We start from the raw sequence: 22,949 nt of genomic DNA on the forward strand, positions 1-22,949 counted from the left end.
CCCGCGTCTGGCTTGGGAGCAGACTGGAGGTTGTTGTTGGGCGCGCTTCAGGGCAGTTGAAGGATATTATGAATGAAGGCGCTTTTGGAGAACGTGAAGCGCGTTGGTTTTTTCTTGCCTTTTCAAACAGCTCCCCTCGACCTTCCCTTCCCAGAGCTGTTTGTGACTCAGGCACTGAGGGAAGTGGCTGCGCGAAACACAACAAACCCGTTGTATAACTGCAACGCTGCCAGCCACGGAGGCCTAAGCTGCAGAGAAATGGCAGATGGCATCAGGGAGTCGAGGCTGATATCGACTGAGGCGAGGGGCTGGGGTTGTTAAGGCGGCAAATGCCAGCAAATGCCCCCCTCCCTCCCTGCCCCATACATATATTTAAAGTGATCTTGGACCTCAGACCTCTTGGAAATGGAGCTCAACCACTTGGGAATAAACAGTGTGAACAGCTGCTTTTGACACCATTCGCAGTTGTGTGGCAGCAGAGATTGTGGGTCTGGCTGTTTGGGCATCATGCTATTTGGGGATGTGAGCTCAAGGACCCTTGCTCACTAGACTTGAACATACAAGGGCCCCAACTATCTCACCCGCCCAAAGTGGGCTCCTCAGTAGCTTTTGTGGCATCCTCGGCACACTTATTTATTACTTACAGTATTTATACCCCACCCTTCAGCCCTAAGATGGTTATTTTTTGCCCTCTTTGCCACTCTTTGGCAGCTGGAGTCTCAAAAGGGGTTGGATTTGGCCCTGATGCTTCCAAGCTTGCGCTCTGTATGTGAACCAGGACTCACCCGCAAGAGCTGGAGTAACAGAGTTGGTTCCGCTTCTGGTCATGTATATGTTCTCCTTCTAACCATATACTTGGCCACTGTTGGACATTCACAGAGTTGGGACGGAGAGTACTTTGCCCCTTCCAGATGCTTTTGACGACAGTTCCCATAAACCGCAGTGTATTGCAATCCCCATGTTCTCAAGGGCTTCTGGGAGTTGAAACACTAAGTGTCTGTGAGGCTGAATGTTCTCCGTCTGTGCTCAGCGCTAGTAAGAAAATGAAAATACATAACGTTAAATGCTTCCCGGGGGGCTGTTTTAACTACCGCTGTGGAGAACCATAACCATAGAAAACCCATTTGTGTTTTTAAAACACCTTTTTTTCCCTTTTCCTTTTCAGAAAACGGACTGGGAGGTGGCCATCAAAAGCATCAACAAAAAGAACTTGTCGAAGTCTCAGCTCTTGCTGGGGAAAGAGATCAAGATTTTAAAGGTAGGTTTTTGTCGCCCGTCTCCAAATGTGTATCCTCTTTGTGCATTCGGAGAAGAGGGGAAGCTTGACTGCAATTCCAAGCCTTTATTTTTGCAAAGGCCAAGGATTGGAGGCCTTCCAAGCTGAAGAAGCACCTTCCTCTGTAGAAATAGCTGACTGGAGCAAAGAGCTTGAGTATTGCCAAGCTTCTTCTCTTCTTCATTTTCCTTCCTTTTTCTGCGACCGTAACAAAAGAAGAAATTTCACCGTATCCTGAAAAGTACGAATGGGCGCACAGTGCCTAATTCTGAAGCCTTGGAAGCCCATGTGGCGGGTGAACTAGGATCTAGCGCTTGGCGCGCCAGCTTTGATACAAGAGCGGAGAGCTTCTGTTTGTTTTAATTCCTTGGCGGCCTCAGTTTTTGGAGAATGGTAGGATTCGGTGGTCCTCAGACTGCGCTCTTTGAAGGGGTTTTGGACTCCAGCGCCCAGAATCCTAGACTATTGGCCAACATGGCTGAGGCTTCTGGGAGCTGAAGTCCAAAATCTCTTAAAGGGCACAGATTGGGGACCACTGATATAACAAAGATGATGATGTTAACTTCATATATTGCTGGACTGCAACTCCTGGTGTAAAATTGAGGTTTGCTGGACTCGACAGGACCTTGCATCTGTGTGGCTTTGTGTTTCACACCCTGAACCCAATCCTTGCTTGGTGTTCTCTGGCTTGCCTTTTTGTGTTTCTTTTGTCATGCCAAGCTGCCGCATTAGAAGAGGAATGGAAACATGAAAATGGAAAGGAACAGGGAGACAGGGTGCATCCGCATTCATAGGCAACAGGTGCTGCGCATGCCAAAGGTCTCAGGCTTGGGTACTTCCAGTCCAAAGGACCAAGGAGCAGGTGGCAGGACTCTTCGCCACCAAAGACTCTAGCCCTGTTAGTCTGTAGAATCAGTACGTAGAGATGTGATGCTTCTTTTTCAGGCTCTTCCTGACTTGGGATGAGGTGGGTGCCTGCTTTTGGAAGGGTGTGGAGGTTTCACACTCAGCTTCTGTCGCCCTCAGTTGACCCGGCTTCTCTCTTTTCAAGTAAAATGCTAACCGAGTCAAAAAGAACAATATGAGGTCTGTGTTTAGAGGCTTGCGAATTGGAGAGGTTTCAGCCGGCGGGAGCAGTTTGGCCGCACTACAGAGGCTAGCTGTGCGGACGCATGTGTCTGTGGGGGATTTCTGACATTCGTTCAAGAGCCCTTGCAGGAAAGAGCAGCAGGAATACTTTGCGGTAAGGAGAAATGTAACTCGGGGCCTTGTTCTGTGGTGCTATGGCTCCACTTCAGTGTCATGGTTCTATCCTATGGGACCTTGGGATTTGCAGTTTAGAATGCTCTGCCAGAGAGCACTATTGCCTTCCCAAGCTACAAATCCCAGTGATGGCAGTTAAGAGTGGGATCGCAGCGTTATAACTGTGACGTGTGAGATGCACATCAGGAGTGGAGTGTGTGTGGGAAGCTCTGGTTTCTATCTCTGGCTTCTCCCGTTAAAAAGAAAAGAGAAGACCCTCCTCTCTGCCTGAGATCTCAGGGAGCCATGACCATCTGGAGGAGGCCATGCTGCGCTAGATGGGCAAACAGGAGCTTGCGGTTGGCTTTTGTTTGTGGCTGCTTGCACAGATGTCCTTCCCCATAAGCGGCTGGCGGCTACTTTGTGAACGCACTGCTGGGCTTGGGCAACCCTTTGGTCTCATCCTGTATTCAGACTGATAAGAATTGCAGTGTCTTTTGATCAGTTCATTCCATTAAAAGCTTTGATTTTAATGTTTAATTTTTGCCTTGGTGTTGGATGTGTGAATTACAGGGCACAAACCCATAGGTTAAAGTGAGCCAGGATAGACACAAAAGGCTGGGGATACTGGCCCAGTGGTGGCTGAGCCCCTTGTATCCCATCACCCATCCTCCTGGCGAAGGACTTCACCTCCTCTTGACTCCTTAGCATAGGATGCTTGGGCAGGAATATGGCAAGCACTGCATTGGTCAGTGGTGAGAGACGCTGATGTCGAGGGCCTCCCCACTGTTTTTGGAGAGATCTTGTAGCGCCTTTGAGACTCACCGAAAGGAAGGAAATGGCAGCATGAGCTTTCGTGGACCAGTCTACTTCCTCAGATGCATTTGGGGAGGTGGACCGAAGTCTGTGAAAGCTCATGCTGCCAATTTCTTTCTTTCAGTGAGTCTCAGAGGTGGCGGAAGACCGCTACGTACTGATTCTAGATACTGATTCTACAGACTAACAGGGCTAGAGTCCTTGGGTTTGCGAAGAGTCCTGTCACCTGCTCCTTGGTTCTTTGGACTGGAAGTACCCAAGCCTGAGACCTGAGACCTTTGGCATGCGGAGCACCTGTTGCCTATGGATGTGGGTGCGCCCTGTCTCCCTGTTCCTTTCCATTTGGGGCCGACGCATTTCCATTCCTCTTCTAACGTGGCAGCTTGGCATGACAAATATCCCGACATCCATACCACTCTGCAAGGAAGAGTTTCTTCCACCTGGCGTACTGGGCACCTCTCTGTTGGTTTCTGTGCCTCTGATAGTTGGCAAAGCTGACGTTTCTTGGAAATCTCTGCAGCCATCGAGCCGATGAGATCGGCTCCCATTTGTCAGCTCTTGACGCCCACTCGAAGGCTACCGAGGCATTTAAAGATTTCGGCTATTTTGAGCCTTTGTGGCTCGCTTTCCAAATCTAGCTTACAAATGCCGGTGCCAGGCCCTATCCGTTCTTGAGTGGAGCGTGGCAGGGATGCCCGCAATCGTTCTTAGAAATAACAGGGCTGTACAGTGGGCCCTTGCTTCAAAACCTGTGAATGCTCAAGGCCTTTTATATACAACGGCATAGTAAAATGGATGCCTAATGCTGAAGAAACCCTTGGCCCTGTGGATCTTGGGTGGCAAATTGTGCCCTTTTATCTTGGGAACCATTTGCAGACCAGTGGTTTCGTTTGTGTGCTAAAATTAGTATTGGATGCTGGGAAGAAGCAAGCCAGCGAGGTTTTGCAGGCGTCAGAAGAGGTGAGACGGTTCAAGGGAGTCAAGGCAAGGCAGGAGACAGAAGGAAACCTTAAGAGAGCTCTGACAGGATGCGCGGCGCAACCTCTTACCAGCCTCTTCCTGTTTCCCATGGTTTATTTTAAGATGGGTGCCCTGTCACATACTTGCAAAGTGGCCTCTGGGTGGGTAGTTGCAAGTAAAATGCAACCAACGACAAAAATGGATATAAAGGTTTCTTACTTGTGTTGTAAGGCTCCTCCATATCACTTAGCATCCACCTCGCTCTGGCTGCATCTACACTGTTGAAATAATGCAATTTTACACCACTTTAACTGCTATGGCTCCATCCTACAGCTTTACTGCAGTTCTCTGAACCACTGCATTTTCTGTTTTCTAGGAGCTTCAGCATGAGAACATTGTCGCCCTCTACGATGTCCAGGTGAGTTTGTTCTCTCATTTCTTGCCCTTTAATATGTGACTCTCACCATTTTTAGATTGACAATAATGGCTTGTGGAGCAGCAGACGCAACAGTTTAGTCCGGTGGCACTTCTGAAAGACTTCACAGCTTTATTGTGGCATTAACTGTGTCAGAGAGACATTGTGTGTGTGTGTGTTTGCTGGAAATAAATACTCAAGACTGTAATGTGGAAGAAAACATGATGCCAGTCGCAGGGAGGCAAGAAAGCTTTGCACTGAGGAGTAGAGTGTCAGTGTAGATGGGTACCTTCTGAAGCCTTTGGTCCTCCAGAATTTTTGAACGCCTGCAACCCAATTCAGTGGGAAGGGATTGTGGGAACTGAAGGCCCAAGACATGATGTTAAGGACCCACCTCTCTAAGAGGACATCCCAAAGGACTGGAAAGTGTGTTTGGAAATAGCAGTGTGTTTGGCTCAGGGTTTGGGAGAAATGTTGCACAGTGAGCAAGTTCTTGGGTTATGAGGCAGACTGGTTCTATAGGTGGTGGACTCTCTTTCACTGAAGATATTTAAGTTGAGGTTGGATGACCACCTTTCCAGGATCTTCTGCACAGTTCCAGAAGTCAAGAATGGGTTTTTACTAATGCGGCTGGGGGCAAAACTCAGCAAAGAGTTTCTTTCTGAATGACTGTGATGATACATTTGCTGTATACCTTTTCTGATTTCAAGTGTACATGATCTGCCAGATCTAGGCTGGAATTATGTGTCTCTTAAAGGTAGGAACAGGTAAGGTGTGAGCCTGGGGTCATATGTGACCCTCAGTGTTGTTTTGTGGCCCTTGCCACCTCCAAACTTTCCAGAAACCTCCAAGAGTGGCCCTTTATAAGAACCATAGTAGGACCCTTCTGCCCTGTTTAGTGCCCAAAAACCTCCTTTCACACCAAAAACCCTAGAATTGGGCTCCTAGCCACTTCTGAATTTTTAGTTTCATTGTCCACCCCTTTGCAAACACTTTGTGAAGTAAAAATAAATGATGATTTCAGATATTATTTGGTTTAATGCTACTTACAGTGGCTGCTGCTGCTATTGCTGCTTTCCAAGGTGGAAAGGTCACTAGTCCAGGGTGCTTTCAGCAGCGTGTCTCTGGCTAGGTTTTCCTTAAGAGGAGATGGCGTGCCGTCTCCCGAGGCCAGGGATGGTTGAGACACAGCTATATTTACCGGGATTACAGGTTGTTCCTGTGCGCTGGGGGATTGGCAGCTTTGCGACGGCTCGGGTTCCTCCTGTGCCTCCTTCCTCTGCCATTGTTGTCACATTGGTATGGAAGTAGTGTTTTTGGCTCAGCATCCCACCTCTGGCTCTGTTGGACCACAAATTCAATTATCCCCAGCCAGGGCTTCCCGGTGAGGATGGGAATTGTAGTCTGGCAGCGCTGGAAGGTGTCGGTTGTTTCAGGAGATCCATATTCTCATGCCTGGTGATGGAGGAGACTTTCACAAGGGTGAGGATGTGTTTTTTTATTTGGATTAATTTGCCGGATTGGGAGCAAAGGAGGAGTTAAAAGAGGTGCCCAGTTCCTTTGGCACTCCTGCTCCAAGCCTGTGTTGTTTGGATTCAGGTAAGATCGAACATAGGATGGCATTTTTGGCAAGATTTATTCCAAGGAGTTTTGCCATTGCCTTTTTCTGAGGCTGAGAGAGTGGATCTTATCCAAGATCTTCCAGTTGTTGAACAGAGATTCAAACCCTGGTCTTCTGGGGTTACCTAATCTAAGATACAGATCTCTACACCACACTGGCTTAATCTCCTCCTACGTCTTGTAAAATAAAGCAACAAGAAGGGCCATTTCCCAACAAACCTGGGGGCATAAGGTGAGGGCAAAGTCCCCAGGTTGAGCATCCCTGTGCCACAACCTTGGCCTTTTGGTTCTGTTCCTCTCCTGCTGAGTTCCTAAAAGGTCAAGAATGACCATGAGGCGAATCACGTTTGGCCAGTTTATATTTCCGGATCCCATGACTCCGAAGGGCACCATGGACTCTGGGTGAGTAGGCATGTAGCAGCCGGAGTATTTGCGAGGTGAGCAATGCCGGGCCTCCGTCGGCACTTGGCTGGAAACAACCCCCGGCCGCGTGGAGACACGTCATCCTTCTCGGTATGCCTGGGACTAGTTTCCAAACACGAAATGTCAGAAGAGTTAAAAGACACTGCAAGGTGGAGTGTCTGTGTGTGTGTGTATGTGGACATTATCCATAGGTAAGGAATGCATTTGTGGGGCACTCAAAGAATCAGCCATGGACCGCTCCATGCAGAATGGGTAGCAAAGACAAGTTTGGTGGACAGCTCTGCAAGAGCGTTTCCCATTTCTTGAGGCTTGCTTTTAACTCCCAGCCATTTGGCCTTTAGTCAACCCTGTCCCCACCCTGCATTCCCTTTCCTTCAAGATTGCTTGAGCAGCTGCACCGACCCAAGGCCATGGCAGAGAAATGAAGGCATGTAACATCTAGCAAGGAAGCAAAACATGACAGCATGGGGCCAGAACCAAGCAAAACAGAACTGGTTGCCAAGGCTGGGCTGCGTTGAGTTGTGGCAAGCAGCTGTCGTTGGGACTTGTCTTGTTGCCAGCTTAACTTGAAATGGCCTTCCTTCCTTTCTTCCCATTTGGCTCCCTGCTCTCTTTGCCTTCAGAACAACCCTGTGAGGTAGGTCAGGCAGAGAGAAGGAGAAAGGTGTTGACCCAAGATCACCCGGAAAACAAGTCCGAGGATAACCAGGTTGTATCATCCAAAATCTACAAAACAGCAGTACCTTTATTGGGCCAACCCAGTAAGTTTGATGCCTGAGCTGAGTGCAATTACAACCTGAATCTCTCCAAAGCCCAGTTCAGCATTCTGACCACTACACCCCACTTTCTCTTGGGATTTAGACACACAAAGAGGAACCGCAATACTAGGAATAGATCAGACTGGCTCAGTCTTATCTGGTCATTGAATTGGGAGTCTGCTGGCTGCAGCAGCGGTCACTCTGTCCCCAAACTGTGGCTCCTCCATGAAATGCCTTGCTCATTTTAAGGTCCTTCCAATGCAAGCAATAGACAGGAAAACTCCATTCTGGCCTCTGCTCCTACAGTCCCCTCAAATGTCGTGAAGGCATGCAACAGCAATAGTTCTCCAGAGTGCCAAGCAGATGGAGGCTTATATCCTTTTATTGTCCTGACTGGAGTAGACCCATTCAGTTAGTGGGATTTACTTGTGTGGTGACGTTTATTATGGAAGAACTATGCCAGAATGCATTTTGTTAAAATTCCAGAAAAATAAGCTTTGAAAGGTAGGCTTGGGGGATGCTGAATCCCCGCTCCCCTTGGCTTATCCCATCTCTTCTTGCCCAGGCCAAGAGGCATGTGGGCTGACATTCCTTCATGAGGCCGTGCTTGTGAAAGGTGGCACGTCGCAGGGTTTAACGAGATGGGATTAATTAGTCACCTGCGACGAAGGGGGCGGGTTTCTCTTGCTGCCGAGGCCAGCGGTGCCTTGCTCTCCTGCCTGTTTGTTCCTTGCTTGCACCTTGTTGCCAGCCCTCCTTGAAAAGATTATCTGCTTGCCAAGGATGATGAAGCAGGGGCTTATAGGCTGCCTTTCTTTTGGCTTTGGAAAGTTCATTTCTGGCTTGCTAGGGGTGGGGTGAGGGGATTCTGGGAGATGTAGTTCAGAAAAAAAGAAACCCTTCCAAACATTGGGTGCATGGACATGTTTTGTGAGGTGACTTGCACATCCCTCCCTTTGTACCTAGACCTCGCCATAGTCAACACACCCATTTTAATTGACTGTTTCAGAGCCCTGGGGAGGGCAATGGCGACAGTGAAATGCACAACAAACACACCCTAAAGGTTTGGGATGCTGCTCTTGCGCATCACCTTCTTCTTTGACACACTGTCCCATGGCAGAAAAGTGACTTCTTTGGACTGGCTTGCAAGGGCCGGTCTGGAAATGGAGGGAGTCTTTGGCGATAACGGGGCTTTGCGCTTGGAATTCAGCTCCGCAGCATGTTCTCTTAGCAATTTGTCTTAACTTTTGTGGAAGTGTGAGTACTTTTTGTTAACTTTCTGGATAATCTGCAACACAGAAAGTGCCTCTGCTTGTTGTTGTTGTTGTTCTGAGTCCTTCACTTTTACATTCAAAAGGCCCATTGTGTCGGTTGAACACCTCAGGTGGAAAACCTGATAAGCAGATAAAATGTGAGGGAGGGAAAAGCAGGAATTTAAAAGGGAGTCCTGCTTGCAGAAATAGGCATTTCTGTCTTCAGTGGAAAGTGCAAAGGCTGTTCTTCAGTTGCCTTGCCTAAGGCCACATCTACACTTTAGAATTAATGCGGTTTGACACCACTTTGATTTCCATAAGTGCCAAAGGATTTACACAATTCTGGCAGGGTTAACTATTTAGGGCGGCTTACCCTAAAGGCTGGATGGATGAGAGTAAAGGGGGGCAATGGTTCCAGGACACATTACACTCTTTCACCAGGAGATGGTTCCCTTTTTATAAGAGTTAAAGTACAGTACAGTCAGCCCTTCTTATACACAGATTTTCTATACATGGATTCAAGCATCCACGGTTTGCAAATGTTCCAAACAAGTATAAGTTTCAAATATCGAACCTTGATTTTCCATTTTTTATAAGGGACACCATTTGGCTGTGTCATTATATTTAATGGGACTTGAGCATCCACGGATTTTGTTATCCACGGGGGATCCTGGAACCAAAACCCAGCATATAACAAGGGTCCACTGCATTTACATTGACCCATGGATAAGTTGAACCAGGTTTTTGGGATCAATTTTTGACTAAAATTTCTAGACTTACATATAGCTGTATATGTATGCATGTATATGGTATCTCATAGTACAGGATTGGTAACTTAGGGATTAAGGGACTTCATGGGGACCCAGGGAATTCTAGAGAGCTACATACTTGCAATGTATCTTCTGAGATATCAGTCTCAGCCCTGAAGCACATCCACCCCTCCAAGTGGTTGCTGGCATGGGGGTGCATCATGGCAACACAAGGTTTGCATGGAAACATGGATGGAATGAGTGTTCCTCATAACCACCAGAGTTGAAAAACAAAACCCGTCGCACGTCAGTCATCTTGGCATGTCAGCTGGAGTCGCCACAGCTGAGATTGTTTTTGACGGAGGCTGAAAGCGCTGAAAACCGTTCTTGGCGGGCGGCCAGCCCAAAGAGGAGATGCCACACCGTGGATCACATTTGCTCCGTGTGATGAGTCAGTCCCGAAGTGCCAGAGATGCTTTTCTCTTTCCGAGAAGCGCTGTTGATGCTCTTGTCTGTCGAGGCAGAAATTTGCCATTGATGGGAAGATCATTTTTATGAACGGTGCAGTCTAAGTAATATCGTTTCGGCGATGACCTGCCGTCACTTGAACTCTAGGTCATTAAATATCGCTCAGGATCGTCTGCGCCATAGCATTTCTGATTCCTAGGTATGGACGCCAGACAGTGAAGAAAGCTGCCAAGAAGAGAATCAACTACTTCCTCAGGCACTAGTTTATGGTTACAGCATATCTATAGAGGTGCCCATATAGTGGCACATACTACTAGTTCTGGTCTTAGAATTTTGTGGATTCCTATTTCTCATCTACAGGGGCCGGAGTAATGGTTTGGATTAGGACTCTGGGAGACCAAAGTTTGAATCCTCGGCCGCAGATTCAACATCAGACTTTTCCAGAGTCAGTCATGCCAAGGAAAACCCTAGGAGAGGCTTGCCACAAGCCAGAATTGACTTGAATGCACATGGAAGCAGCAACATATCCAAAGAAATATTGCACCTGTACAAGCAGTGTCCATCTTCTTTGCACAAAGGAAGGCTGTTTGCATTTAAGCGTTCTGCTCCAGATTTCCTAAATGGCCTGTCTCCTGGAAGATGCATCGAAGGCAGCTGTGAATGAGTTGAATCAGATACGAAAAAGAGGCACTGAGAGAGCGCACGACTCCCCTGAGGGCTTGGTTGGGGAATCAGCTCTTCCTCTCATCATAAATATAAATCATCAGTATAAGGAGAGAGAGAATGTGTGTGACTTGAAAGGCTGTGTGCCTCTCTAGCCTCCTTCCTCGCTGATTTAAAGGGCTGTTTTTCAATGCGTTCTGAGCAAGCAGAGCAACCATGGGGATCCTGTCCCTTTCGGCAATATCTGTTTTTCATGCGCCGCCCTGGGAAGCAGGAGACAGCTTTCCGTTGGATCCCTGCAGACTTTCCTAGACGTTGCTGCTTTGCAGAGTAAACAACTTGGCCGTGCTGCCAACTGAGGACAAGGAAAGAGTCTATGCTGGTTGAAATCCTTCCAGTAACCCTCGCCTTCTATCGAGTCGGCTGAGATCAGTACCACATTTGCACACGTTGGCTATGATGTGTTCTTTCGTTCCTGAAACTCAACCAGGAGCGTATGGAGTGGCATTGGCCCACGGACCACCATTTTGAGCATTATCCACTACGAAAGCCTTTCAAAATAAATGCTGTGAACAACTGCAGTGAGCCCTCCGTATTTGCCGGAGCTAAAGGACCCTGGACCCCCTTGAAAGTGGAAAAGCCGCTAATAAAAAAGCACTCTTCTTTTTAACCTGCGGGAACACCTGTCTATGAATCTCTAGGTCCTCCAGCGCAACTCTATGGTCAACACCCACCGGAAGTTGACTATAGGATTCTGCTGGAGGATCTACAAGTGCTTAGAGAAGTGTTCTCTCTAGGAATATTAGGTCCTCCAGCATAACGCCTGGCAAAAGCTGGCCATAGAGTTGCACTGGAGGACCTAGAGATTTCTAGAAAGAACATATTAATCAAATCCACAAAAGTCAGCGCCGCAAATGTGGAGGGACAAGTGTATGTGCTTTAAAGTCACCTGTCCAGCAAAGAGATGCTTGTTTTAGCCTGCCACTGCCTTGAAAGGAAAATTGGGGCAGGAGGGAGACAGAATATCTCCCATATCGTGAGGCACATTGGGTGGGAAGGGGGACACTTTGAGCACCATTCAAAATACCTGGCAGGGAGTACTGTAATATTTTCGGCTGAAGACATTTGGAGCATCGCTGCTTTTTTATCAATAACCAAGTGCATCAATGACGCCGTCTGTTATGGCGTTTCCCTCCCTGTTTCTGCCCTGGAGCTCGGGAACGTTCTCACGTTCAGCTGGCGTAGTCGGCTGCTGCCCAGGCCGCTTTGGCCGGCCCGCGGCATGGCCCTGCCCTCTTTCTTCCTCTGCCGAATTGCCATCTGTTTTTAATAAAGGCGCGTCAAGCTCGGGGCCTTGTTCGAAATAGACTCCAGGGTTTTATATTCCCTTCCAGGGCTCGGCAGTCGCTAGTACGATCCGGAGCACTTATGTAAGCTGTTTTTCCTCTACTAAAGCCTTGTAATGTTAAGATTATGCCCAGTTATCGAGGCTCTTTTGGGTGTTTATTTCTGTCGTGCGGCAGAGAAAGCTGCTTTGTGATAAATACGTGTTTGTGCACTCCACCTGCAGACACACACTGAAATTGCCAACTCTTATTAATGTTATTCTTTGCCTCATTTATTTGCTGTTCTTTCTTAAGGGACTAGAGCGGCGCACAGCTTCCACCTCCTACCGACATAAAGCCATAGAATTGCATGTCTTTAAAAACACCGGTTACTAGCATCTGGCAAAACACAATGATACTTACATACTTGTTGATTTAAAGGTGGGATAGGGAATCCGGCTTCTTTCCAGCCTTTGGACCATGGTTTTTGGCATGGTCAGTGGATGATAGCATTGCATAGTCTGAAAGAAGCCAAGACCAAAACTTGGGCAAGTTTCTTTTCTTTTTTTAATCACTTGTTGGAGGATTCTTGGAGGAACAAATTTTCCCCAAGCTGTAGAAACAGTATATCTCTAGCAAGCATTGTGTGTGTTGCTTCCTTTGAATTGATGAGAGATGGTCTCACAAGAAGGATCCCCACCACCATGCTTGATGTTGGCATCTCTGATGGCTTCTCTGTTGAGGCTGATACGCTGACATTTGGGCAAGCTGGTACAGTTATGTCTGGTCTCCGGAAGGCTGGGCGCTGGCTTAGAGAGGGAGCTTTGTCTCTGGAGCGGTTGGCTCCTTCCTAGCAGGCCAAAGACTGGACCGCAGGGAGTCAGCCGAGGACAAGCCCGCTGGGAAGATCTCAGCTGTGTCTCTGTCTCGGATTTCTGCCCGGCCACGAGGGCCTTCCATGTCCAGAGTGGCATCTGTGCCAGGCGGCATGGTTGGGCAGCTGGCATCCCAGAGGGGTTGGGTTGACAGGGATTGCCGCTTTCAGGAAAGGCAAAGTAATGGAAATTCAGTAGAGGATGTCAAGGAAATGGGTAAAAAAAAAAATCAGTGGGATTGTGGTTAAGGCCTTTTTTGTGATGCAGCTGCAGTTCTAACAGCAAATGGAGCAGAGATGCGGCATCACGATGTAGTGATGGATATATATGCTGTAATACATATTCAACCTCGATGGCATTTGTGGGGAAGGTGCATGGCAGGGTGTTGCTCACTCCTCTCCAGCTGTTTAGGAAACGATTTCTGTCTTGGACCTGGAAAGGCCCTTGCACTAGTCAGTGCTGAAACTACCGAACTAGACAGACCAAGGGTTTGATCTCCCATAACGCCGTTTCCACCCTTTCTATTTAATGAGACGTTTCTCTGCTTGTTTTTCAGGAGCTGCCCAACTCTGTCTTTCTGGTAATGGAGGTATGTATTCCTTCTTCATAGCACTTGTTCCCATTTGTAGTTTATTGTAACTTAATACAAAGGACTATGCCCTGGATGCCTTCTTCTGTGCATGCTGAAAAACCAGAAGTCACTACTGGTTTCCTCCCTAATGTGCAGGTACATCCCACAGCCGTTCAAAGGTAGCAGGGTTAAAAACATTTCCCAGACCCTCTGTGGGTGCCAAGTCCTCCTTTAGAAGGACAACTTAGCCAGCGATGGACTCCCAGTACCTGTCTTCTTGGCTCATAATAGGAGCTGCTTTGTTACTACCAACACCTTGATTTGAGAGAGAGTATTATTTACTCTTATCTCTCCATCAGAGATCTGTGACAGACTAGGTAGAATATTCAGAAGCTGCAAGCCGCAGCCATAAAGCTTTCAAATTTCCAGGCAAAAATGAAGGGGGAAAGGACATTTTTAGATCTGGCCACTGGATGGAAATTCACAGCCGAGAAGACGTTGGGTGGAGTCTTCCTCCTCTCCTCTCCTCTTCTAATCCTCAAATACACTTTGTTCCTGAGCATTTCTCAGACAGCCGCTTTATAGATGTCCACTGGTTTTTCTTCCACGATAAGGAGCAACCAACCCATTTTCTTCTCTCTTGTCTGTGACATGGCTGTTAAATCTACCGACGCTTAGCGAACAGGCTCCATAAATTATTGAGTCCCCCCCCATTCGGTATACCTCCAATTCTTAAGCAAAATGTCCAAAGTTAATTGAGGTGTGAATAATTCAGAATGTGTTCAGAGCCGTTCAGGTGGCAAATACCTTTTTGATTCCCCCTGGAGAGTTAGGAAATCAAACATCCAAGCCTACTGCAGCCCTGTATCTTTAAACCTGTGGATAAGCAGATTCTTACCACCCTCACCTCCTCACAGGCATTTTCCTCCTCCTTGAATTTTGGGATCGTAGTCTTGGTGCTGCCTTTGTATTCTTGTATATATTGAGTGAATTTATCCATGAAGCCTTGAGTCCATATTCCAGAGCAAGTGGGGACATGAACGCTGATTTAATCATGGTTAGCAAACCATTCCTGTACAGATAAAATGCTTGACCCTGGTTAGCTCAGAAAATGAAAAACGAAACAAGGTGTCTATAGACAAGAGGAGAGAGGAAAGGATCATGTCAGGATGATGGATGCTCCTGTTCTCTTTAACATAACATTGCACTATGTAATGGCTGCCCTAGTGCAGGCAAGCAAAGTATATAGACAACCAGTAAATCTGAAATCTGTTTTTTTCTTTCTCTTATGCAGTATTGCAATGGTGGTGATCTGGCTGATTACTTACAAGGTAATAAGTTGCTTATGGTTCTTGATACAGGGCTGAAAATCTCTAAAATGTCTTTGCCCACAACCAAGGGGGTGTTGCAGGCGTACTTTTGTTAACAAAGCCTCTGAAAGGCCAGAGAGACCTTTAGGGGCAGCTAGAGCATTAGAACTGAGAAATTTTCCTTCCTCCTTCAGCAAAAGGAACTCTCAGCGAAGACACCATCCGAGTCTTCTTGCAGCAGATTGCAGCCGCCATGCGCATCCTCCACAGCAAAGGGATCATCCACAGGGATCTCAAGCCTCAGAACATCCTCCTGTCGTATGCCAATCGCAGGAAGGCAAGCCTCAGCGGCATCCGCATCAAAATAGGTAAGTAATTCTGCGCACGAGCACAAAAATAATAGGCAAATAATGTAGGCCAAGCTTGTTGAATGTTGGCTTCTTGTTGTGACCACTTTCCTGTAAAACAACAACAACATTGTTTATTGACTACTCATAAACCACAAGCCATGGCTTATTGTTGGTTTGCACATTCTGTTTGTTTTAAACCACAGTGTGCTGTGACATCGGAGCCCAGAATTGTGCCTTAACCTTGGCCTGTTTTCCCAACTGCCTGTTGTAAAACCAGAGCAGATTGAAGGGGTGAGATACAATCAGGCCAGAAATGGGGAAGACAAATCATGTGGTTTGTCTAGTTATTTGTGGGAAATTATATGGTTAAAGCATCCCACTATGACTTAGCACAGGGTTGGGCCAGGTGTAGTCCTGCACATGTGTTGGACTGCAGCTTCCATGAGCCTTAGCCAGCCTAGGCAATGGCTAAGTGCTGGATTTTGTGGCCCAACAACATCTGTAGGTCTGTACTCTATCCACTCTTAGTTTGGCAAGGTGAGGGCTGGGTGTGCCAGCCTTCATTTCTAATTTCCAGCTTATTGTTGTTCTCGCTGAATCCAAGCTGCTGATACTGCAGCCAGGAGGGATGGGGAGCCCTGTTTGTGGCATTTTCTTTGTATGTGGCTCATATACATCATGTCTCGCAGGTCAGGGGTTATGTTACATCTGTTGTCTTGGGTTTTCTTCTAATTGGCAATTAAAGAGATAGGTGACTTCTGCTTCTCTTTAAACAGCTGACTTTGGCTTTGCACGCTATCTCCAGAGCAACATGATGGCAGCCACCCTCTGCGGTTCCCCTATGTATATGGTGAGTAATGGCTCATAAAGTTTTCACTGCTGTCGTCAGGCTTGAAGGCTGGAGTGCTGTTGATGCACTTTCCCCATAGTTAAGTAATGACAGTGAGGGAAGGCAGACAAAATCCACCAGCTCCAAGGCACCATGTTTCTCTGTTGCCTGTCTTTCCTTGTGCATCTCCTCCTCCCAGCAATGCCAGCATAGTTAGGGTTATGTTTCACCAACACACCCGTGTAAATGAGCATTTTCCCCACCAGCTTTTCTATTGTCTAGCTTTCATATCCATACACAGAAATCAGAAGTGTTATGGTTTGGGTGATCCTGATTTTGGCATTCAACAATCTTTGAACACTCTGAGATGTTCCTCCCTTTCTCCTCACAATATTTCATTAGTGCCCTCCTCTCTTCTGACCATTAACCCTTCATATTTTTCAGGCTCCCGAAGTGATCATGTCACAGCACTATGATGCTAAAGCTGATCTTTGGAGCATCGGAACGGTGATCTACCAGTGTCTGGTTGGAAAGCCGCCTTTTCAGGTATGGATGGTTGAGTTAAGGCTGTTATTGAACCCACAGATGAAGAATAGATTTATAAACTTCCACAGCAGCATATTCTGCACAACGAGAATGTGTTCGGTTGTAAAGAACCCACACTTTAGCTGGGGAATTACTTTGAAGTTGTATGCTGTTTCATTCCCTGCAAACTGTGGTTTGAAATCACCTTGGAAATGTCTCTTCCGCTCTCCTCTGATATGATTTTCCCTTTCCCTTCTTAACATTCACTGTGGTTTTCCAGCTTTAGTTGAACTAGTAGCTAACAGAGTTTGAAATGGTTTTGCAAGCCATAGCTACAAGGAAACTCATAAATATGTAACACAATTTTACATTAGAAATAAAAGAATTGCTTATGGGGGGCATTCAGAAATTCTTATTTGCAAGACATGCTTTCTTGATGCTTGAAGGAATCTGTTCTTAGTTTTCAGTACCTTTGGAAATCTGCGTTTGGATGAAGGGTTCTAAGAGTCAACATTCCCAAAACAGAGCTTTTCCCCCAAGGGTTCTGCTTGGGCTTAGGTGTGTATATCTTGTCAAGGTAGCATTTGATAAACCACATTTTCCTTCCCTTTCACAGGCCAATAGTCCTCAAGATTTAAGGATGTTTTACGAAAAGAACAGGAATCTGATCCCCAGGTATGTGTACGCTGTGACATCTGGGAATCCAAACCTTGGGAGAGTTTGAGAAAGGGCTGTAGATCATCTCAACAGACGTATTTGTTCTGTAGCCCGCCCTCCCTGCCTCTTTCTCTTCTTTCTTTTTAAGTAAAGTAACTGTTTCTTCCTCTTTTGTGTTCAGTGTCCCCAGGGAAACATCGGCATACTTGGCTGACCTGCTGTTGGGTTTGCTTCAGAGAAACCAGAAAGACAGAATGGACTTCGGTAAGTAAGAGATTTAAGATCTTCTCTTTGTGTAGGGATCCCTCGGCTATTTCCTTTTGCTTCTTTGTGTGAGCCAGTTTACACGTAAGGTTGAATGAGACTTCATACCAAGGCCTTAGATCAGACTTTCCTCAAGCTGGTCCTTTCAAGATGTGTTGGACTACAACTCCTATAATCCTTTGGCCACCTGCTATACGCACTTTCTGAACAATGTGGTGATGCCTTTCACAAGACTGGCTTGAAATGCAGGACAGGCTTTGGAGTTAGACAGAACTCTTCTTCAAGAATCACTGTTCAAAAGTTGTCAACCTTTTCTTTTTCTTTTCGGCATTAGAACTTGTTATGGTGCATCTATCCTAGGTTTTTCTTGTCAAGTTTTACTCAGAGGAGGTTTACTGTTGCCTCCCTCAAAATCTGTGAGAGAGTATGACTTGAGTCACGATCCAGGTGACAGTTTTGTAAAACCAAGACGTTTGAGCCCAGATGTGTGTTTTGTACATTGGATCACCACCTTTATTGTCATAGTTGTTCAAAATTGTTTTACAAAATGGAAAAAGATTAGAAGAGGGTGGAGAGGCGGGGAGAAAGGTAGCAAAACACAGCTGCTATACTTCTGGCTCAAACAAGGTTGTGTCCTTCTGGACTAGCAAACCCTCACCTCCCCAAAAGAAAAGGTGCATTGTCAGGTTCTTCTTGTCATCAAAATCACGAAGGGAAGTGTCCTCATGGCAGACCGCTTCTCAATCTGTGGCTTCAATTTCGTAACTAGCAGCTGTTGGTAAGAACCACATGCCCTTAACTTCTGCATTTATGGGTCACAGTTTTATCCTGCCTTTTGTCAGTGAGCCAAGGACTCACGGAAAATCTCACTGCTAAAGACTCACTGCCAAACGCACCGGATCCTGTCTGAAGCTAAGCAAGGTCAGCCTCGGTTAACATTTGATGGGAGACCATCAGGGAATCCCGGGAGCTATAGATTAGAGGGAATGGTGAAATCACCTCTAAGTATTCCTTGCCTCAAAAAACCCTATGGATTTCATGGGGTCACCACAAGTCAACATGAAGGCACAGGCGCACATAGTGAACTCATAACAATTTTGGGGGCTTTTTGTCATGTTTTCTCTCCATTTTGGCAGTTCTTCCAGGGCAAGGGAGGTTTTGCTGTCACCCGCCTCTAAAGCAGACAGTCCTAAACTGGAGTTCAAATCTAGTAGAGTCTGAAAGACCGTCCGCTTAGACTTCTTTGGGGATCTCCCTCCATACTGTGCCAAAAGAAAGCTGCTTCAGGGGAGTAGCAGTCGGTGTAGTTAACCATTGACACTTCTGGTGAATAGGATGCTTTCATATCTGAGACTGGGTGCTTCAAAATTCGTTGATGAAATCCAGATTGATTCCTTGATGGCTGTTTGCTTTGTTTCGCCTTTCAACACACCAGCCGCCTACTAAAGAAGAAGGTAGGCGGCGGAGAGCGAAAGAACTGCTGAGTGGGCAGTTTCTCCTCCCGGCTTGTCGCTGTCTATCCTCAGCCCTTTGGGCCTGTGCCCAGAGAAAAGCAGTCGCTGCAGCATTTCCGGTTATGGGAGCTGGGCGGTAAACAGCACGAGCCGCTTATATAATCCGGGACTCCTTAGCAATAGAGTTGCACCCATGCAAGCACACACATACACAAAAGAGCGGCATGACAAGTGCGGAACCAGCTTCGTACAACCTGTACGAGTCATTGTGTTTAATGATTAAAAAAGGAAGAAAACCCCCACACAGCCGGCACAGAGCCACTCTGAAAATAGCGTATGGGACTATTAATAGCAGCATTTCATGTCGTAACGTCGAGCTTGGCCTCTGCGATGGTTGTCTGGGAAGGTTTCTAACCAAACAGCCTTTCTGCCAGCATAGGTTTTGATCGGTCGTGGACTCCTTGCTCAGTAGCTGCTTCCAAAGCTGGGCAGGATATAGAGGAAAAGTTAATATTTCCCTCCCCTGGCATCTTCCCCGTTGGGAAAAGTAGCTTTGGTCTCTTCTTTTATTCATTCATATCCTGCCTATATAAAATAAGTATATATCCAATCTTCAAGGGACCCCTTGAAGGCACCTTCCATCTTTCCCTCTCCTGGCGTCTTCTTTTTCTTCTTTTCTTCATTTATGCCTATGTAAAATAAAATATATACGGGAAGCTTCAAAGGACCCCTTGAAGGCGTCTTCCAAAACGCATCCAGGGACAACTTGGTCTTTCACCAGCTTTTATGTTCCTTATCCTTTCCGTTTTGGTGGCCAACTTGTAAAATTAAGCTTATAAAAATGCCTTACATACTAAAAACAGCGCACCTGATTGTCGATCACTTTGGGTCAGTTGGAAAGAAGGAGACAGAAGAAAGGACTGGACAGGGTTGTGATAAAGGTGGTGAGGATTGGACAATGCCTCTCCGCTGACGGTTGTGGACATTAATCGATAACTCGGGTGGAACCCCCATAGAGCTGGCGCAGCGTTCCAACTGGCACCCTTCCCCCTTTATCTCTTCAGTCTCATAGCCACAGATAGACAGCATGTTCCAGGAGAGCAAAGCTTGTTGATCTGGGCTGTAGCTGGGAGTTTTCCATCCCAGATAGCAGAACACCGTGTTCCCAAGCCGGGACACCAAAGTCTCTTGATCTTGGGTGCTAGACCTGTTCGTCTGCTGACTTAAAATGTCTCGGGGGCAGAGTTTGAGACCTGTGAACTCCCATGTGAGCGGCTGTTTGCTTTGAGTGTCGGCACACCTTGGTCCAAGTGCTGTTAATCATCCCCCCGCCTCAGCTCTATCAGTGTTAGCTGAGCGCACAACATACACACAAATATGTCCGCAAAACATGTCCGCCCCCTTGTTCTTTGGCACCCAGATGTGCTCACCCTTTGTGTTTCCCAATACAGTTGTGAGTCACCTTTCCTTCCTCCCCAAAAGAGACACCCCTCTTCTTTGCCGTCTGCAAGGCCAGGGTTGAAAGGCTATCGTTGTTTGCATGAGAACAGCCTCTGCGGGAATTGTATTAGAAGCGTTCTGGAACATGGGGTTTGAAGCTGTCTGCGGAGTGTGATATCTCTCCCAAACTCTTCCTAGGTAGGTCAGCTTCGATTTGAAAAGGAAAACAGACTGGAGATGGAGAGGCATGCTTATATCCAAGGTTAGGCTCAAAGCAGAACAGATTGGATGTTGGCCAGGCCATCCCAACACATTTTGCTGCCTGACACCAAGGACAAGGTGGCCCCCTCTCCATGCCACATGCAAAAGCAAGAAGGGGCTGGAAATTCAGCAATGGGGCAGGATCTTCCATCATATCTAAGGGGAGCAGGGTGGCCCAGGCATCCCACATGGCTCTGCCCTCCGAAAGGGGGAATTGGGGATGATGGGACCACCCCAGGCAGCTTCACTGTGCCTAGTAGCAGAGCTGTCCGTATTGGAAACACATGTATCAGGGTGCTGTTTTAATCCATGCACACCCCATTGGATCTTCTCACCACCACTTTGAACAGCTGCCAAAGGCTTGTGTCCCCCCCACAACATCTGGGTTGTGTGAGTTTGGCTGCAAATGTAACTGATAAGAGAAACCTCCAGGATGCAGCAACCATTGGTTCTTGCAATAGCCCATGCTGGCTGGTCTTTTCTGTGAGCTCTAGTCCAGAACGGTTGTTTTTCCACACTCTTGTAATAGCCATGTCCAGATTTGGGGCCAAGCAAGGAACGCCACCTGATCGCTTTGGCATTTTTCCCTGCGAAGAGAGCATTTTATTTAATACCATCGGCGGGTGAAATGGGTTCTTAAGTACCTGTCTCGGCTTCCTCCGTTTCACTCCGTCTTGAAGTGATGGACGGCATTTTCCTTTCCAAACGGAAATAGCGATGCTCCCCTTTGGATGGGCTTTTTAATCTTTCATAAACTCTTCTAGGCCCTGGTTGGGAAGGATATTGATTTGTGTGGGCATGTGGGCAACCTGGCAGCCGCCCCATCCTCTCCCTTTCTAAGGCTAATCCGTTTTTGCGGTCTCCTTTCTCTCTCTTGCAGAAGCCTTCTTCAACCACCCGTTCCTGGATCAGGTTTCGATGGTCAAAAAATGTAAGTTGGGATTCAGTTCTCTCTGGCTTGCCTTTATCCAGCTTCCTGGACAGAAAGCAGCATGCCATTTTTCAGAGGCCCTGCATGGTTCCGGTCTATTTTCCAGCCCCACATACGATACATTCAATAGTTCTGATTGCGTTGTCCTTTTCCAACATTGATGGGGTCCAGTTGTTTCTGAAAATCTTTTCTCTGCAGTATTGTACTCCTCTAATTGTGGAAGGATTTTACTCAGAGCATGGAAATGTTTCCTTTTGGGTGAGTTTGGACAACTCACAGAATCCCTGCGAGTTCTTTCAAAAGGAGACCTTTCCAAGCTTTGGCATGGCTTCTCAGAAGTTTCTTTCCCAGTTTTAATGACAGATGTTTGAAGATGTTGACTCCTCATAATCCTGCTTATCCTTATATCGTTTCCACCCCATCTCTCCCCAGCTTGCCCCGTGCCCGTGCCAGCATACACCGGCTCAGTGTCTGGCAGCTCCTGTGGTAGTTCTCCCTCCTGCCGGTTTGCTTCTCCCCCAGTAAGTTCCATTCTGATTTCTCCGTACCTTGCAAGGGAGGCCTGGGAGGGTCGATGTGTTTAATATCCAAGGCAGAAGGCATTAACTCATGCCCAAGATCCAGAAGTCTCCATCTCTTATGACCTGTCCTTGCTCATTCCAGCTCATTTTTTACCGATTAGCCAAATACACAGTGCTGTATGTATGAGGTGTCTTAGGATGGATGGAACAGCTGAGCTTCATATCTTCTATTAGTATGGCCATCATTAAAATAGTAGGCAAGGAGAAAGAATTTAACTGAACCACAAATTGGTTTATTTTAGCATGAGCTTTTATGGATTTGAGTCTGCTTCCTCTGAGTATATTGAAAGCTAGATTGAAAGTTCATGCTAAAATAAACCAGTCTTAAAAGTTCCGCTAGATTTCTCCCCGCTGTTGTCTGTTGTCGTCTCTGGTTGATTTGTCAGTGTTTCCTAGAGGGAAAATTAGTGTACAGGAGACACTGTGACTTTTTATTTTTGTGCCCAGGGACAGTGCCAAGACAAGCCCTACACCTCTCTTGACTCCTCTAATTCTGCCTTTTCTCTTCAGTCGCTCCCGGACATGCAGCACATTCAAGAGGACACCCTGTCTTCTCCTCCCCTGGGGCCACCAAATTTCCTTCAGGTCTCCAAAGAGTCTGCCAGCACCAGTAGCAAGAACTCCTCGTGTGACACGGATGATTTTGTCCTGGTTCCGCATAACATCTCTTCCGACCAGTCATGTAAGGCCCATCTCACTTTTGTACGCTCTCATGCTTTACCTGTCCCTTAGTGGCTGCTAACACATGCTGCTTGCTTACAAATCTGCCCCAACCTGGATTGAATTTGCTTTGCGGAGTTTGGCTTTTTGAACCGACTTTTGTTTTGAGAGAGTTCCACCTTTCACAGCATAATGAGAAATCTTGGAGATGGGACCCAAGTCTAACCATGAAATTCATTTATGTTTCATATGCATCTAGCTTGAAGCTAATTT

General features: G+C 46.9%; 1 protein-coding gene across 2 annotated transcripts in view; it reads left to right on the forward strand.

The window, feature by feature from the left end:
• The window catches only part of LOC149301436 (serine/threonine-protein kinase ULK2-like), a 40,610-nt gene that overhangs the window by 4,338 nt on the left and 13,323 nt on the right, over positions 1-22,949 (forward strand). For both annotated transcript variants that reach the window (XM_089484380.1, XM_089484381.1), the window contains exons 2-13: positions 1,166-1,258; positions 4,671-4,712; positions 13,400-13,432; positions 14,709-14,745; positions 14,919-15,092; positions 15,851-15,924; positions 16,348-16,449; positions 17,045-17,103; positions 17,267-17,349; positions 21,385-21,435; positions 21,868-21,956; positions 22,527-22,698. In XM_089484380.1, the coding sequence (XP_089340506.1) occupies positions 1,166-1,258; positions 4,671-4,712; positions 13,400-13,432; positions 14,709-14,745; positions 14,919-15,092; positions 15,851-15,924; positions 16,348-16,449; positions 17,045-17,103; positions 17,267-17,349; positions 21,385-21,435; positions 21,868-21,956; positions 22,527-22,698 (1,009 nt within the window). The remainder of the gene's footprint in view (positions 1-1,165; positions 1,259-4,670; positions 4,713-13,399; positions 13,433-14,708; positions 14,746-14,918; positions 15,093-15,850; positions 15,925-16,347; positions 16,450-17,044; positions 17,104-17,266; positions 17,350-21,384; positions 21,436-21,867; positions 21,957-22,526; positions 22,699-22,949) is intronic.

This window comes from Sceloporus occidentalis, unplaced genomic scaffold (genome assembly GCF_023333645.1).
Source record: "Sceloporus occidentalis isolate IW3139 unplaced genomic scaffold, rSceOcc1.0.p SCAF_21, whole genome shotgun sequence".
NCBI lineage: Eukaryota > Metazoa > Chordata > Lepidosauria > Squamata > Phrynosomatidae > Sceloporus > Sceloporus occidentalis.